Below are 15,032 nucleotides of genomic sequence, written 5' to 3'. Positions count from 1 at the left end.
CATACACTATATCACTGTAACATATACTATATCACTGTAACATACACTATATCATTTTAATATACACTATATCATTTTAACATACACTATATCATTTTAACATACACTATATCATATCAATATACACTATCATAAACTCACGTGATATGGATCGGGTGCACACTAATTAGTGTGCACCGGGTTCATATTAGTTTTTTTAAATAAACAAATAAAAAGGGGTTAAAGTAGGAGAGAGAAAGGGAGTAAAATTAAATTAATAATGTAATGGTGGACCATATATATGATAGGGACATGTGAGGGTATAAAGCGGGAATTTTTTTCCAAATAAGGAATAAAGTAAAAGAGAGAAGATATTTTGGAAACGCACTTAAACGGAAAGAGGGAAGATCTTTAGGAAACGGAGGGAGTAATATGTAATTATGTATTATTAAAAAATGTAAAATTAACCTCAACACGATAAACTATAGCGGATGTGCATGCAACACCAAAAACTACGACTTATAGCCAAAACACCACTAAGTATGAAACTGGGTGCAGCCAGTACCATAAATGAGGCTGGAGATTATAATTCTCACAAAATCAATTATTCATGTGATTAATATTCATGTGATTAATTGTATTTGTTCCAAATACAGTTTGAACCAATCAATTATTCATGTGATTAATTGTATTTTTAATAAATATTAATGAAGTGTTGACAACTATTTTAATAAATATTTTCTAAATTCTAAGATATTATGAAAATCAATTTTTATTCCTTAAGATAATTGATTTTCGTATCTAAAAGATAATATTTTATCAAACATAAAATGAAAATTTTAACAAACAATATCCGGCTTGATGCGTTTGCGTAACACAGAACCGGATGTGTCAAGCGAACCCCAATGCACGCGCATCGACACAGTCAGCGAAACAAAGAAGCGCATAATCTTTTGCGCTGATGCCGGAAGCTTGAGAGCATGTTCGACATAAGCTTTTAAAGTAACTTTTAGTGTCTTGACTCGGTCAAAATACTAATTTTAAAAAATAGTAGTGTTTAGTAAGGTAGTGGTGTAAGTAGCTTTTAGTGGTACAAGTAATATTTTAGTAGTGTTTGCCAAAAGCTACAAGTTGTAGCTTTTGGGGGTAGCGTTTAGTGGTTGCACAAATTATAGATTAAAGCTTTATTTTAGTTTTTAACTAATTATTTGTAAACAACTACATTGATAACTTCTTTTACCGAACATCAATATCTTATATCGCTACTTGGATAGCGTTGGGCGTGTTCGGCACAAGCTTTTCAAGTAGCTTTTAGTGTCTTGACTTGGTCAAAACACTAATTAGAAAAAATAAGAGTGTTCGGCAAGGTAGTGGTGTAAGTAGCTTTTAGTGGTACAAGTAGTGTTTTAGTAGTGTTTGTCAAAAGCTACAATTTGTAGCTTTTGGATAGCTTTTAGTGGTGTATAAATTATATGTTAAAGTTTTATTTGAGTTTTTAACTAGTTATTCTTAAACAGCTACTTTGACAGCTTCTTTTACCGAATATCAATATTTTATTCCGCTACTTGGACATCTAACAGCTAACAGCTACACACAACCACTAACAGCTACCAGCACAGCTAACAGCTACTCTCACAGCTAAAAGCTACCACCACAGCTATTGTTGCCGAACACTCCCAACAACTAAACACGAACCACTAACAACTAACAACTAACATCTACTCTCACAGCTAAAAGCTACCACCACAACCACCATTGTCGAATACGCCCTAAGTCACGCGCATGGCTATTGACCAAGCGCAACACTTTTGTTGTCTTTTACGCGCGACTTTCAAATTTGTTTTCCTATAAATATACCTCATGTTCTACAAATTTTTTTACGACGTCACTTCAACACTTTCTCACGCTTCCAACTACGAAATACTCTCAAAGCACTTCAAACTCATATTCGAACACTTTTTGATCTCCATTAATCTCATATTTTAAGCTTCAAGACTGCTCCTCTCGCGGACTTAGGTGACAAAGGTATAAGTCCCAATGATCAATTTCAATATACTCCATGTGTAGTTTTAAATATCAGTTTTTGATAATTTCTAGTAATACATATATATATATATATATATATATATATATATATATATATATATATATTTACGATTTTTTTAACTACAATACTACAAACTTTTGACCATTCTTTCGCAATAATACAAACTTTTGATTATTTTTTAATAATACAAACTTTACATCAAAATTCCTCCAGTAGGTCAAGTTGACTTGTAACCGGTAAAACAAGTCAAAAAAAATTACAAAATGATCTTTATTCTTTCTCCCTTCTCCCAACCCCCACCCACCTAAACCACCTCAGCTTGTTACCTCCTACTAGGGTTGTTCAAAAATATCTGATCCAAATCATCCGATCCAAAAATCTGTCGATCTAAAATTTCAGATATCAGATCCGATTTTAAGATTTCAGATATTTCAAATCGGATATCCGGAAAAAGTTCGGGTTTTCGAATCGAATACGAATCGAAATTTTCCAAAAAATATCAACGCTCCGATTCGAAAATCTGGTGCTCTGATCAGAAAACCATATATCCGATCCGATTTCAAGATTTCGGATATGTCAGATTAGATACCGGAAAAAGATCGGGTTTTCGAATCGAATACGGATCGAAATTTTTCAAAAATGTCAACGGCTCGAGCAGAAAATCTGGTGTTCCGATTCGAAAACCCGATATCCGATCCAAAAATCCGGCAATTTTTCCGATCCGAAATTTCCAAATATTCGAATTTTCGGATCAGATCGGATCCGATATCAGACATTGAACAACACTACCTCCTACAACAAGTTAACAACCAGTATTGTCCTACTGGAGGAATTTTGTTCAAAAATTTGTGTTATTAAAAAATAATCAAAAGTTTGTATTATTGTGAGAGAACGGACAAAAGTTTGTATTATTCTTGTTAAAAGATCCTATATTTTAATGGTTAAAGTAATTTATTAGAGACCAGATAATTACAAATGTTATAAGCATTATGAAATAGTGAAAGTACACACTCCTTCCGTTTCACGAAAAAGTACCCACCTAAAATCTTGCATTGCTCAAAATCAAATAAAATCTTCTAAATTCTTTATGAGAAATATGTCAACCGGACAAATACAATCTTATGGTATCTTGTTTAATTCATTTTAATGAATATATTTAGAATCAATGCAATCTATCTTAATTAGTAAAGTCTTATTAAAACGGTATCCAAAACCTGATATCGAATTCGATTTAATATCACTCTAATGAGTCGCCTCCCATTTACACTAAAAAACAATAATATCGAAATAATAAGCATTAACAAACATGTAAAATGTAAGTGGATACATACTCATACATTATAGTCTTGGCTTGTTGGGCCTCTTGGCCCCAAGGGGGGGGCAAAAAAGAAAGACGGGTGGTGGGTTGGTAGGGACGAAGGCAGTGGTAGGAAACTTTGCAGACGTGTCATTTGGCTTTTTGCTACTTGATGCATTCTCACTGGACTACCAGATCCTTTTTTTTTTAACAAAATATTTCCCAATTTGCAATTTATTATTAATTTCACAAATGATTTTTCAAGTTTATTGTTTTTTTTTTTAAAAAAAAAAAAAAATCGATGGTGGAGAATATTTATAGTACACCTGGGTGTACATGCTCATGGTACACCCAAGACTATTTTTCTCCAAATGAGCAAAATGAGCGAATGAGCAAATAAGCAAAATGGACAGATGAGCAAATGAGCAAACATTTTTACTCATTTAAGAAAATGAACAAACACTTTTATTACAAAAGAGTAAAATGAGCAAATGAGTAAATGAGCAAAATGCGCATATGAGCAAATTTGGTGTCAAATGAGCACCTGAAATTCTAACTTATTACAAAAATACTCCTGGGTATACCATGCTCATGGTACATCCGGGTGTACCATGAGTCAACTCGTCGATGGTGCATGCAACTATGCCAATGATGTAAATGACAGCACGAGCATAGTCTAGAATCCACTTGGATGTGGGACCCAAATTTTGTAATTTTTTTCGAAAAAATAAAAAAATAAAAAAAGAAAGAATCTTGGGTATCTTGACTATTAAAAAATAGAGAAAAACAAAAATGGTAAAAAGAGATGCAAGTTGCAAACGTTTCTTATTGGTCCCTTTCTTCACGGAGTGTTTTGATTCCTTTCCTCTTTCTACTATTACTACATACATATTTCCAACGATTCTGGTGGGCCACTCACTTTTTTTTTAACACACACAAAAAAAATTAAATTAAATAAATAAAATTGCTAGAGTCAAGTGGTTGGTATATTATTCCTTTTTTATAAATAATATTATTATCATATAATATAGTATTTTGAAAGAATATATAAGTATCTAGTAGATTTATTGATATTCATTCATTTATTCTCTCATTCATATTATTGATAGAGAGAGATCTAGAGAAATAGAGAGGAGAAACATCGAGTGTATGTGAGTGAAAAGAGGTGAGAAAGAGATAATAATGGAGTTGCACAAACGGAAGTTCTTCTCTTTACTACCTGTTATCGCTTCCATTCTCTTCTTCTTCCTTAAAATCTCTATCAAGGTCCGTTCTTTTTTTCTCCTTTTTCATGTTTTTTTTTTCACGTTAAGAGAGACTAGTCTTTTATGCACGCGATAACTGGAGATTATTTCGTTCCTTAATTCTGTTATTGTATGCTGCTGGGTGTGGGTGTGGGTGTGTGGGTGTGGATGTGGGTGCGTAGGGTTGCACCCTTACATTCTAGGGAGGGCTGCATGGTAATATTTTTAAAATAAGATTCTCTTCGTTTCTTTTTTTTTTTTCAATCAAGGGGTTAGAAAACTATAAATAGTTAAATATTGGTTCTATTTTTTTTTTTATGAAAATTTGACTAAGGTTGAAAAGTAGAATTTAGGTCCTTAAAGTTAAGGATTTGTTCATTATTACTGTTTTTTTAATGGGAAATAATTATGTTAAAAACCCATAAAAAAATACTAATTTTGTATTGTTAGTTTTCAAAATAAATATGATAAGGAATGGCTCTTAACTTTTAACTTCTAAAAACACAATCAACTAGCTAGATCTCTTGTGAGTTGTGACACTGTATGTTACCTCTACACTACTAATGAAAATTTCTCATAGCTTGCATTTTATCTATATCTATTGTAATTTTGACTTTTTATTATTATTACTTCTTCGTTTTCTTTTATTGTTTCTCTCCAAAATTATGAGAGAAAATTGGTCAAAATAGGAAGAATTTCGATAATAGAAAGAATATTATTTTAACTAATAGCGTGAATATGTCAGACCATCTAATACATTAATGAAATTATTCTCATGAAATGCATTTTATTTGAATCATCTATTGTAATTTCGATCTTCTTTTTTCATTATTTTAACTATTAGCGTGAATATGTCAGACTATCTGATACAAGAATTTACAATGTCAAAATATCTCATTTCTTTCCTCTTAAATTTATTATCGTTTTCCACAAGCTGTCATTCATTACAATTGTGCTTTGTTGACGGCTAAAATCTGCCCGTGCATACTGCATGTTGAAAAAGTGTTTGGTTGGGAAATCTGAGTTGTTCTTTAGTCTCTACCACACAAAAAAAAAAAAGTTATAAAACTTCTGCAAAGAACATAGTTCTCCGTTTCAATTTAGTTGTAACACTTTTAAAATTACAAATTTATGGTCAATTTTTGGAGAGGAGAGAAATAAAGAAAGAAAATGAAAAGGTCCTATGTGATAAAAGAGAGATAAAAAAAATTATTAGTCAAAATAGAAAGTACTCCCTCCGTCCCAAAATATAGTTCCCATTTCCATTTTGAGTGTCCCAAAATATAGTTCCCATTTCCATATTTAGTTTCACATTTTTCCGTAATTTGTCTAAAAAAACTGTGTCCCATCATTTATTTTCTTCTTGAAATTTGTTTTTTCCTTTGTTTATTCAACCAAAATGTTACAATTAATGCTCTTTTATCAATTATTTTCCACTCTCTCTCTCTCAAAATCATCTTTTCCCATACAACATTTATTTAAATAACTAAAAAATCTTTATTATCTCTCTTAGATTCTACTTGCATAAATTACCGTGAAAAAAGAGAAATGAGAACTATATTTTGGGAAGGAGGGAGTATCAATTAAATTGAAACGGAAGAAGTATATAAAAAAATTCAATAAACAAATTCATGACACTAGTTAATGTGGAGCGTCAATCTAACTCTGGTTAGGTTAATTGGTCAATAATGACGGCACTTCTTATTGGAGGATTAATTTTAGTCAAGATACTTAATAACAGTACAACGTTAGCACTTAGCAGAATAAACGTGAGGAAATCGTCATTAGTATTTAATCTTGATTAAAATATTAAGCTACCAATAAAATGAGCACCTAAATCGTATCAACTTAAGATACTGAGTATAAATTGTTATTTTTATTTCACATCTTATCTTTACCTTATCTTGTATTGCAACTGGTAGTTTTTTTTTTCAAATTGAGGGGTTATTGCAACTGGTAGTAGTTCTGAAACTTATTCTATTCCTAATAAGTAGTGTAAAACCGGTAATTAATACTACTAGCTACTTTATTTTCTAGGCAAAAGCTAACAAGAGCTTTTTTTTAGACGTTAGAAAATATATCAAATAACTAAACATGAAATATTATATTTAAACGTTAATTATATCAATTGACGTATGATTTGAAATAGATTTCAAAATTTATGTAAGATATATATAATGCTTATTTAACGTTTCGTGATGTCAGGTAACAAGATTTTTATAATACATGCAACATCTACTATTCATAAGCACCTGAATACTTTGGTGTCCTCCTTAATATCTATACTAATATATTAAAAGGCGTTCCTAAACAAGGAACGGTGCCACGTGACGCTCTCCCTAAGTTCATTTTACTCCATGTAATTCACATACAACAAAAAAATTAGAAATTGCATAGTATAGGATTCGATCCCATGACTTCAAGTTTATATATAGTAAAGTTTTAACCACTAGACCAAGTGATATTTAGTGTTATTATTTCAAGGTATAATATTAATAAATGAAAATTTATCTTACCCGGAGCATAGCTCGGGCCTAATAACTAGTTTAAATTGTTAAAAACATGTCCTTGTTTTTTGTGATGGAATAAATTTTGAAAGCAATTTTTTTTAGCAATTATGTATTCACACATCAATGATGCGTGCATGTAGGACTATTATTTTAAGGTGAAGTGGTCAAATGGATAGGTTCTAAGCATCATATCTAAATTAATGATAATATTACTTTGGAAATCCTGGAACTTTCTAATTTTTTTCATTAGAGTAACTTTTATAGAATCATATACCTTTCATTCTTTTATTTCCTTTATCAAATATTTCAAATCAATCACATCTCATAAACATTTGGTAATAAATGGTATATTTTGCATATTTTTAATGATATTTCTACAAATAAAATCAATATATTAAAAAAAATGTAGACTAGACAAAATTAAGGAGGGATTGACATATATATACAATAGTATATCAATTATCATTTTTTTCACATACAACTAAAGATATTGGATTAAAGACGAAGAAGATATTATGTTATCACATTATGAATAATTAATTACATGTTAAGTGATATAACTGGTATAAATATAACTCTACAAATTACTACTTCAGTTCCTTTTTAATTGTTACACTTTCATTTTTGACACTATTTACAAATTTTCCTTTGATTATCATTTGTTATTTATTATTAATAAAAAATATAGTCATGTGAGATTTTGTTTGATTCATCTCGATATGTACTTTTACACTATCAAACTTTTATATTTTTGACAAATACAAAATTAGAGATATAAAAGCTCAAAGTAGTACATAGGCATACGTGAAAAGTGTAAGTGTGGCTATTAAAAAGAAACTGAGTAGTATATCCAAATATGAAAATATATCCCTATTATTTTTTATATTCTATCAATAACCAGGTCGAGATAGAGGGATTATCATTGTTAAAATACAGGATACTATCAAAATTCACCTCTAAATTTTTTCCTTCCATCAATATGAGCCATTGATTTTAAAGTATATGGCTCAGATATAAGTCTATCTTATAAAGTTTCACTAAAATTCTAGAGGATCCCAACTCCTACTTTTTTTCTAATGCTGAATTGAAGCTTACTAAAGTAAACTCTAACAACTCCAACAACGTAGAATTGGTTAAAGCTACACGATTCTTATTACCTAAAATCACGAGGAAAAGGAGCTGAGTATTTTGTAACTGCACGTTTGCTTCTTTTATCACAAAAAACAATATGGAGTTTACTAGTTTGTAGTATGGACTACTTTCTATCTTTATGGTTGATGTGATGTCATAGGAATATTTAACCATTTTATGTTGGTTCCAATTTTTTTCTTGTAAAGTGAAAACATTCCATGCTAGTGTAGCAATTGAAAGAGAACAAATATTTCACTTTTTTCATATTGATTGAAAATATTCAGATAACTATTTTATGCAGAACAATTTGTACGTGTATCTATTTTTTTTTACTGTCGTTATTAACACAAAGATCAAAAGATAGTAGTGTCGAAATATACTTTGTTTTCTATAAAGTAGTTAGATGTTTAACCTTTTATTTCTTTTAAGAAGTGTATGACAAAGTTTTGATCGAACTTATTAAGTATCATAAACATATTCATACATTATTTGACATTCGTCTAAAATGAATTTAGTTGTGTATTGAGTCGGAGGTGAATTAGCTTTTGTTTTTAAACTTTTAAGGCTAAAACGGAGCAATGTTATAATACTTTTTTTTATATAAAAAATATACATGCCTGAAGACATGACTGCATGAGCACGACCTTTATAAGAATAGACGAAATAAGGGAATCGCAACTCATAAAAATAACTCTTAGTCATTTAAACTAGTTATTAAAATATTTACAAGTCTAAGTCCCATGATAATATCCGATATAGATCTCGGTGAAACTCTGGCTAAAAACAAACATAAATTTTGGCATTATTTTTGTACTATCTTATAGTAGTACGAATATTTAACAATACACCCTTGTGTTTAAGTTTGTGCCATCAAATACTATATGGTCAATTGGTCATACACTACTAATACTAATAAAACAATTTTGTCATTTAACCTCTTAAAGTAAGGGTAAATTTCAAAGGGATTTTTCTGAAATTATAAGATTGCATGGTCCAAAAAATACAATACAAACATAAGCACATGCAAATGTTGTTATCTTGTACAGTTGCACTGCACATAGTGAAAGTTCTGTATAACAAAAATTCCCAGCTAATTGTCCTCTGTATCCTGTACTGCAGAGTGAAAGTTTCTTAGGGCTTTGGTATGATTAATGGAAACGAAATGGAAAGTATTTGGATTAGGAGGGGAAATGGAAATAATAATTGTTAATTGTTATCTTTAATAGTTATTTGGTATTCTAGTGGAATGGAAACAATCGAGAGATTTATGATTGAGGAAGGAAACGTGATTTGTTTCCACTAGTTTGACAAGGATAGCAAATTGGGGGATTGTGATGAATCTCTCCGGAAACGGTATTTGTTACTTAACACTCATACCAAACAATTAGAAATGAAAACGCTTATTTGAATCCGTTTCCTATATCAAATTTTTCTATACCAAACACTCTCTTAAATAGAATGCCCCAGCTAATGTCTACTATTATATTTCCTCCGTTCTTTTTCTATTGCAACAATTACCACTTTATGTAGTTTCGCATCTATTATAACAATTTCACTTTTGATAGTAATTTATTTTGCAGCAAGTCTAATTTATCTATTTTCATGACCTTGCAGACTTCTCAAACTAAATGTAGCCTTCTGCCTCACAACCATTATTGGATTTCCAGCAAACGGATTGTAACACCGGACGGAGTCATTTCTGGCGCAGGTAGGTGTACACTGTGTATTGCGTCGCTTTTTTATTTATACTTTCTTCGTTTTAAAATAGTTGCAACGTTTTTTTAAGGTCAAATTTCACAAATTGTAACCGTTGCAACTAGTATAAGATAAAGGAAGTATATTTTTCAGCTTAAAAGTGAAAGTTCTAGGCATGCATGATCATACTTGTTTAGTCAACAGAATAAAAAAGAAGCATAAACCTTATCACTAATGTAAAACTTTCTCCACAATTACCAAAATTAATCATATTTCTTTAATGTGGACAAATTAACAGTTGAGATAAAAGATGGCAAAGTCTTTAGCATTGTTAAAGAAGAAGATTGGCATGGATATATCAGGCAGGGTCAAATAGTTGACTTTGGGGAGGCCGTTGTCATGCCAGGCCTTATCGATGTGTAAGACCTCAATCAAGCCTATATACCTTATCATCATTATAATTAATTTAATCAAACCAATCTTCATATTTAATTTCCATATAACTTATATGTATGTATTTGCGCACGTATCACAAATTCTTATATCAGACAGGCATGACTGTATCAGGACGTCTATTAGTTACATAACATACGTTAAAAGTTAAGCAAAGTACGTAAAAAGTTACCATGCATTAATAGAATTGGCAACTTTTTGCGTATTGAGCTTAACTTTTTGATGTATCTTGTGTAACGAGTACTGGGCTTGACCAAATGCCAAATGGTCCGGTTGTATGTGCAATTTTTCGTTTTCGCTGCTATTGAAGGTTTGGATTCTTTAATGTACAGGAGAATTGAAGAATTTTGAACATTATTTCAACAACCATCTTCTTTTGTTAACAGGCATGCACATTTGGATGATCCTGGAAGAGATGAGTGGGAAGGATTTCCTTCTGGTACTAGAGCTGCTGCAGCTGGTACATTCTTCTTTCGCTTTTTTTTTGTGTCTATTTTAGGCTCTCTTTGGTTGGGCGTAAAACATTTTCAGTGTAAAATGATTTTCATGGAATACAATTTACAATGAAAAACACAATTTCAAAATTAGTTTTTCGTTGTTTGGTTCAATGTAAGAAAAATGATAAACTAAAAGGAAAATCAAAAGGAAAAGTAAGGAAGTTGTGAGAGGAGTGTACAAGAGATACAAGAAAAGGGAAGGAAAACAGTTTTCCCTTCATTTTGAAGGGAAAATGGTTTTCTATTATCAGGAGAGAAATTTTACTCCAAAGGAAAATGGTTTTACACTCTTTTGCAAACCAAACAATGTAAAACTGAAAATAGAGGAAAACAGTTTTTCAGGAAAATGTTTTACGCCCTGTCAAACGGAGCATTAGTGTTCTGCTCCTCTGGATATCAAACTTATGCCAACTATCTGCTTATAATCTCTATGTAACTAAACTAACGAACGTTTCGACAGGTGGGATAACTACCCTGATAGACATGCCTTTGAATAGTGAACCTTCAACAGTTTCTGAGGAAACTCTTAATCTTAAGGTAAAGGATACTGCTGTTAGTAGTAATTAGTAAACAACTTTCTAATTAGTCCACTAATCAAACCAGAAATTTGTGTCAACTTTCACATGTTACACATGAAATTCTATTAGTTTCATCTTGAAAACACTGTAACATTTCTCTGTTTATTCAACAGATTAAGGCTGCAAAGAACAGAATTTATGTTGATGTTGGTAAGTTTTAGAATCTATGTGATTAGTTTGTTTTTGTTGATTTTTTCCATGATAAAATTGCTTCTAAATTGGGATCATTAATATAGGCTTCTGGGGCGGTCTTGTGCCTGATAATGCCCTCAATGCAACTGCTTTAGAACGTCTCCTTAGAGCCGGTGCTCTTGGTTTAAAGGTAATAACATCTTTGCTATAATTTAGTCATGGATCAGTTTCATGATAAATTATCAGAGTTCAAATTTCCAAGTTCATTAGATAACACTTTCTGCAATGCAGTCTTTCATGTGTCCATCAGGAATTAATGACTTCCCAATGACAAACATTACTCACATTAAGGTGATCATTTCCCTCTATTGGTGAATCATAATAACACATTACATTACAGTTTTGTTGAGTACTTATTCCAAATGTATTTGAATCTTTTGGTGTGTAGGAAGGACTGTCCATCTTAGCTAAATTCCAAAGACCATTGCTCGTTCATGCAGAAGTTCAAGAAGATGACTTAGTGAAGGACAATAAGAATGATGCTCAATTATATTCAACTTATCTCGAGACTAGACCACCTTCAATGTGAGTTACATCTTAACTTACTCAACTAAGACTTAATGTTGTTTTTCTTCAATATCCCTATATCATATTGAATGAACATCGATCTTTCTATGTTAGGGAGGAGGGAGCTATAAGAAATCTCTTGACTATTAGTGAAAACACAAGAGTTGGTGGTCCTTCAGAAGGAGCTCATCTTCATATAGTTCATCTTTCTGATGCTCGATCTTCTTTAGACCTTCTTAAGGTATAAATGATTTAAGCTTTTGTTAATTTATCTGAACAAACCTTGTGAAAATGTGGTAATATGATTAATACTATGAATTATCCTGTGATACACATAGTGTCTTCTCTTCATAATATTGTTGTTTATAATCTTTTTATGCAGAAAGCAAAGAGTAGAGGGGACAGTATAAGCATAGAAACATGTCCACATTACTTGGCATTTTCTGCAGATGAGATTCCTGATGGAGATACACGGTTTAAGTGCGCTCCTCCTATCCGAGATGCTGAAAACAAAGAGAAACTATGGGATGCTTTGAGGGTAATTTTCTGTACCTATATAACCCCTGTGCACCAAATGATGATGGTTTCTATAATTTCAATCAATTAATTGGAACTTTTTCTCATTATGCTGTTATTTTTAGAATGGAGATATCGATATGCTGAGTTCTGATCATTCACCCACACTCCCTGAACTTAAACTTCTACAAGTGGGTGACTTCTTGAAGGCATGGGGTGGCATATCATCTTTGCAGGTCAGTGCATTCTACAATACCAGTACACATTAGTTTTGCAGCTTGTTTGGTAACACTTAATTGATAGTAGTACGAATTTATGGGAGATTTCATGAAAAAAATCATCCATTATTGATTGGTAATGGAAATTTATGAAAAGAAACACATTTTTGAGGATGAAGTTTCAATACCATGAACATCAAATGACACTTTCCAGACAAATTGACATGTAAATTTATATCATCATTACCAAACCAGACGTTAATATCATTATTGGATTTATTCATTCAGCTAAATTAATCTCCTCTATATATGCACAGTATGTTCTTCCCGCAACATGGACTTCAGGTCGTAGTTATGGGGTGACTTTAGAGCAAATCGCTTCTTGGTGGAGCGAGAAACCAGCCAAACTTGCTAGCCAACATTTGAAGGTATAGAATTGTAGCATTGTGATTGGCCTACTTTTGTGAAACCAAGTTCATATATGCATGAAATGAGACATGGACGCGGTCAACATTAATCTAAAGTTCTGAATAACTGAGCTTATGAACATGTACAGGGGTCCATTGCAGTTGGGAATTATGCAGATATTGTGGCATGGGAGCCTGAATCAGAGTTCCATCTTGACGAAAATCATCCTTCACACATTAAACATCCTGTATGTTACTACATTTTTACACTCGCTTTCTGAACTGTCGGACAAAACAGTCAATACTAAGCCATATGCTATATGCTACTCATCAATTTGTGCTTTCAAATTCTAACAAGAACATATATTATCTGACTTGTTTTCATCTGAATGCACTATAGAGCATCTCGGCTTACATGGGAAGAAAACTTTCTGGTAAAGTTTTGGCAACATTTGTAAGGGGAAACCTTGTCTATAAAGAAGGAAAACATGCTCCTGGTGCCTGTGGAAACCGTCTTCTAGCAAAATAGCCCGCGAATGGATTTAAGGTACTAATTTACTAATCTAAAATCTGTTGATTACCACTAATCTTTCTTTCTGTCTGTGGAAATCTAATGCTCCAATTACTCTAACTCTTGTTTATAATACTTGTATAGGTTGGCGCGACACAAATTATATAGATGATTGCTAAATGTACAGTTGGAGATGGTTGGAAATCAGGATTCAGAAAGCTAAGCCAAAATGTACATAGTATTTATGTGGCTAGCATTCATGAAGGAACTCTATTCTTGGAGATTTGATGTTGGAATCTCATGTAGGTACCGCGAATTTCGTGTGTTTGATAGTGTTCTCCAAAGGTTTGGGTTGCAAAACTGGGATATTGTACAAAATTGTACTGCAATAACCAACCTTTTTGTGTACTGAGTTTTCTTCCATGGACAAAATATTGTTGGTTGAAGGAAAAATATGAACTGTTCTCCCTGTTAGTCTGTTACTTATGCGGTTATGCCCCTTGATGAATCCTCATCTTAGCACAAGATGATAAGATATAGTTGGAACTCAATCTTTCATGTAAAGAATTAGTAATTCATCAATCTTACAAAATATCAAAGAATTCAAATATATGATCATTCGAGATAATTTAAGGATAAATATTAAGTATAACGAGTTGAATTTACTCATTTAAAATATGGTCAGCTTATTTTATTGCAAACAGAATTTCTAATTCCCTAATTTTAAAAATATTATAGCAGAACTTGTCAAAAAAAATAAAAAAAATAGCAGTTGTAACTTGTACATCTTGTAATACTTCTCTATTATTTTAGATATAACATTTGGTTTTTTTAATACTCTCACGAAAAAGGCAAATGTTGTATGATTGTATTTGAAAAACAAAATATTATAGTATTATTGTAGTTTAATAATAAAAAAATATCTTCTTCTCCGATTTCTTTAAAAGACTAATCTAAATGAAAATAATGATTCTTTGATACGGTACCACTTTACAAATTTTATCATACATCCGGATGTACCGTGAATAAGGTATACCCCTTTTTTTTTTTTGCTCATTGCTCATTGGAAGTCATCCAAATGAGCAAAATGTACTAAAAATGAGAGTTCTAAATAGGTAGAAATCAATCTTGAGTGTATCATGCACATAGTACACCCGGTTGTATGCTAAATGAACTCATATTACTTTACTTTAACATTAATTATATTGGATTTTGTATTAGTCTCGTCCTTCCTATTATCCACCCTCTAA

General features: G+C 31.6%; 1 protein-coding gene across 1 annotated transcript; it reads left to right on the top strand.

Annotated features, from left to right (window-relative positions):
• The first annotated feature begins 4,408 nt into the window (after positions 1–4,408).
• LOC104900715 (allantoinase) lies at positions 4,409–14,256 on the top strand. The gene is made up of 16 exons (XM_010688210.4): positions 4,409–4,589; positions 9,823–9,916; positions 10,202–10,322; positions 10,743–10,816; positions 11,314–11,390; positions 11,545–11,581; positions 11,668–11,753; positions 11,855–11,914; positions 12,012–12,148; positions 12,245–12,371; positions 12,513–12,668; positions 12,772–12,882; positions 13,182–13,292; positions 13,421–13,519; positions 13,672–13,818; positions 13,927–14,256. The coding sequence occupies exons 1-15, from the start codon at positions 4,506–4,508 to the stop codon at positions 13,798–13,800; spliced, it is 1,503 nt and encodes a 500-aa protein (XP_010686512.1). The 5' UTR covers positions 4,409–4,505; the 3' UTR covers positions 13,801–13,818; positions 13,927–14,256.
• Positions 14,257–15,032: the final 776 nt, after the last annotated feature.

The sequence above is a fragment of the Beta vulgaris genome, chromosome 8, assembly GCF_026745355.1.
Source record: "Beta vulgaris subsp. vulgaris cultivar EL10 chromosome 8, EL10.2, whole genome shotgun sequence".
Classification (NCBI taxonomy): domain Eukaryota; kingdom Viridiplantae; phylum Streptophyta; class Magnoliopsida; order Caryophyllales; family Amaranthaceae; genus Beta; species Beta vulgaris.
This window is presented reverse-complemented; position numbering and strand designations above follow the sequence as displayed.

Bases quoted from the DNA above. Each gene is read 5' to 3' on its own strand.
- LOC104900715 (XM_010688210.4), top strand. From the start codon at position 4,506: ATGGAGTTGCACAAACGGAAGTTCTTCTCTTTACTACCTGTTATCGCT. The intron at 11,582-11,667 runs GTAAGTTTTAGA...TCATTAATATAG, and splicing joins CAGAATTTATGTTGATGTTG to GCTTCTGGGGCGGTCTTGTG. The intron at 13,293-13,420 runs GTATAGAATTGT...GAACATGTACAG, and splicing joins TTGCTAGCCAACATTTGAAG to GGGTCCATTGCAGTTGGGAA.